This window comes from Zingiber officinale, unplaced genomic scaffold (assembly GCF_018446385.1).
Source record: "Zingiber officinale cultivar Zhangliang unplaced genomic scaffold, Zo_v1.1 ctg99, whole genome shotgun sequence".
In the NCBI taxonomy this organism is placed as follows: Eukaryota; Viridiplantae; Streptophyta; class Magnoliopsida; order Zingiberales; family Zingiberaceae; genus Zingiber; species Zingiber officinale.
Genome location: NW_024589991.1, coordinates 303315 through 305553, shown reverse-complemented (window position 1 = coordinate 305553; position 2239 = coordinate 303315). Strand labels below are relative to the sequence as shown.

At 45.6% G+C, this 2239-nt stretch overlaps 1 protein-coding gene across 1 annotated transcript; it reads right to left on the bottom strand.

Annotated features, from left to right (window-relative positions):
* Window positions 1-231: 231 nt before the first annotated feature.
* LOC122037870 (uncharacterized mitochondrial protein AtMg01110-like) lies at window positions 232-2032 on the bottom strand. The gene has a single exon (XM_042597325.1). The coding sequence runs from the start codon at window positions 1233-1235 to the stop codon at window positions 432-434; it is 804 nt and encodes a 267-aa protein (XP_042453259.1). The 5' UTR covers window positions 1236-2032; the 3' UTR covers window positions 232-431.
* Between the last annotated feature and the right edge of the window lie 207 nt (window positions 2033-2239).

Below are 2239 nucleotides of genomic sequence, written 5' to 3'. Positions count from 1 at the left end.
CAACTGTACTCCGTCAGAACTGACTTCACAAGATTTACCTGTTCTCCCCTCTGTCAAACAAGGGGGTAGAGTCCCGACGAATCCATTCATCCCCTAGATCCCAACAACGCCATAAGAAACCATACTTTATTGAATTCTGATCTTTAGTATTGCGTTTCCATGTGTGCGAGATCATAGGAGGATTAAATAGCTCTTCAAGACTGGGATTGGGCGCAAGCGCAATTTCACAATACCACTTAAGCCAGATTAGCCATTCTTTCATCCATTCGCGATGAATGGTCCGCTCAAGTCAAGTAGATCTTCCTCACCAAATGATTGCTTGGTATCAAAACCAATTGCTTGGGTTTGTACTTCGCTCTCACTCTATCGATTATGATCCCCTTTAGATAAGGGTTCATGGGGTTGCCCCGTCCAAACCACAAATCCAAAGGTCACCGATAGTACGAAAGGGACCTATCCGCTACAACACGCAGCCGTTTCCATCGCCTCGAAAGACGAGTAGAGAGCATGCGACCACGGACTCGATAGCCAGCACCAGCTAGCCTTACAAGACACCTCATAGAGAGGTTGTACTTTTCAGCCAACTGACACAGCCCTATAAGTGACGAAGATGCCAGAATCGCTTTCGCAGATACTGGAGTCAAGTTAACTTGAACTCGATCTACCCAGAACTGTTTAGCAAACTCTACTGCCCCTGTCTTAGAGTCAATTGACTTAGACTCAGATATAGAGACATCCATTGTATCTAGCAGAGCTTTGTACCTTTCGGCCACAGCTCTGTCAGCGATCACTATGTCGTCGCCGAGAAGAGCATACTTTCGAAATGGTGCCGTTCTCCTAGGGTAAACATACCACGCAGCCAGCCACACCATGAAATGGTGTGAGAGACTGAAGAGGGCCCAAGAGCCGTAATAGCCCAAAGGTTGCCCAGCGGCAAAGTAAACAAACCTCGCTTTTCTTAATAGAGGGCGATGAGTATGAAATACATTACACCACAAGGTCCCATTAAGAACACATAGCGCTGTCTCTTGCCCAAAGAAGCATCCGAAGATCTCCGTAAGGACTAAGACAGGCCACCTATCCGTCGCAGATGAAAGGTCGAAAGACAGAACATCAGTAGGGCAAAACCTGCTAAGACGGTGGATGGGGCCTTCTTGATTGAAAGTACCATCATTGGGAATACGAGATAAGACTCGCATAGCCCAGCTATGTAGAGGGTGCAGGCTCTCGCACATAGTTTCCTATAGCAAACAGACGCCTTTTGCCAGCTCCAGAAAGGGTACAGGTCAAACGACCGGGATGAGGACCTAGGGCACTTAAGTGCTTAAAGAACCCTTCCAAGACAGGCTTGACCCTATTATGGAAAAAGCATAGATCCTCACGGACAGCCATAGTGTTATAACTATAGTCTAAAGGATATAAAGTGCTCCATGACCACAATGCACCAGGATGCCAAGCCATCTTCTTACGATCAAATAACCTCGCTGAACCTGCGAACGCCGCCAACTCGTATTTCAGTGATTAACTTACGTTTGGTTCGGGTTTCGGATCTTTCCAGAACCTACGGTCATCGTTAGGTAATGACTGTAATGTCGGCCTCCAAGATATTCCCTTATACATAGGAATCTCAGAGATCGAAGGTAAGTACATCTTCTGAAGGTGTTCTCACTTTTGATTATTTCCTACAGCTTCCGTACCTTTGGCACATCTCTCTGAGGTGTTGTTATCGAAGCGAACACGTGGCCTTACTTATCCGTTTGGCCAGAGGAAGAACCCTACACACACTAAACCATGAGAGATATAACCTAACCAATCTATCTCCTCTCTCACCTCTTTTCATGATAATGAAACGATGGTGTTTCGGAATAATAGTTGGCAACCCTGCTCGACTTAGACTTACGTTGACAGCAGAACTCCCTACACTAATAGGTGAACCAGCATAGTCTTGTTGCAAATGCACAACACACTGTTTCAAATATAGCGATGTCCCTGACTTACGAAATTCAAAACTACGAAAGACCTTCGCGCGATTACAAGCGAACATACAGCTCCTTCTAATGTCAGATAACCAGTAACGGCCAGGTGGATTCTGATCAAGAACCCCCTTAACCGCCCCGTGTGTTCAAACACACGGCGCCAAGAAACCTGAGGCAGGCGTTCAGTAAAATTGCTAAATAAGACTGCCATTGTTACATTATTGGTTTTAATTAGAAAGAGATTGTTAAGTCAAACCAACATA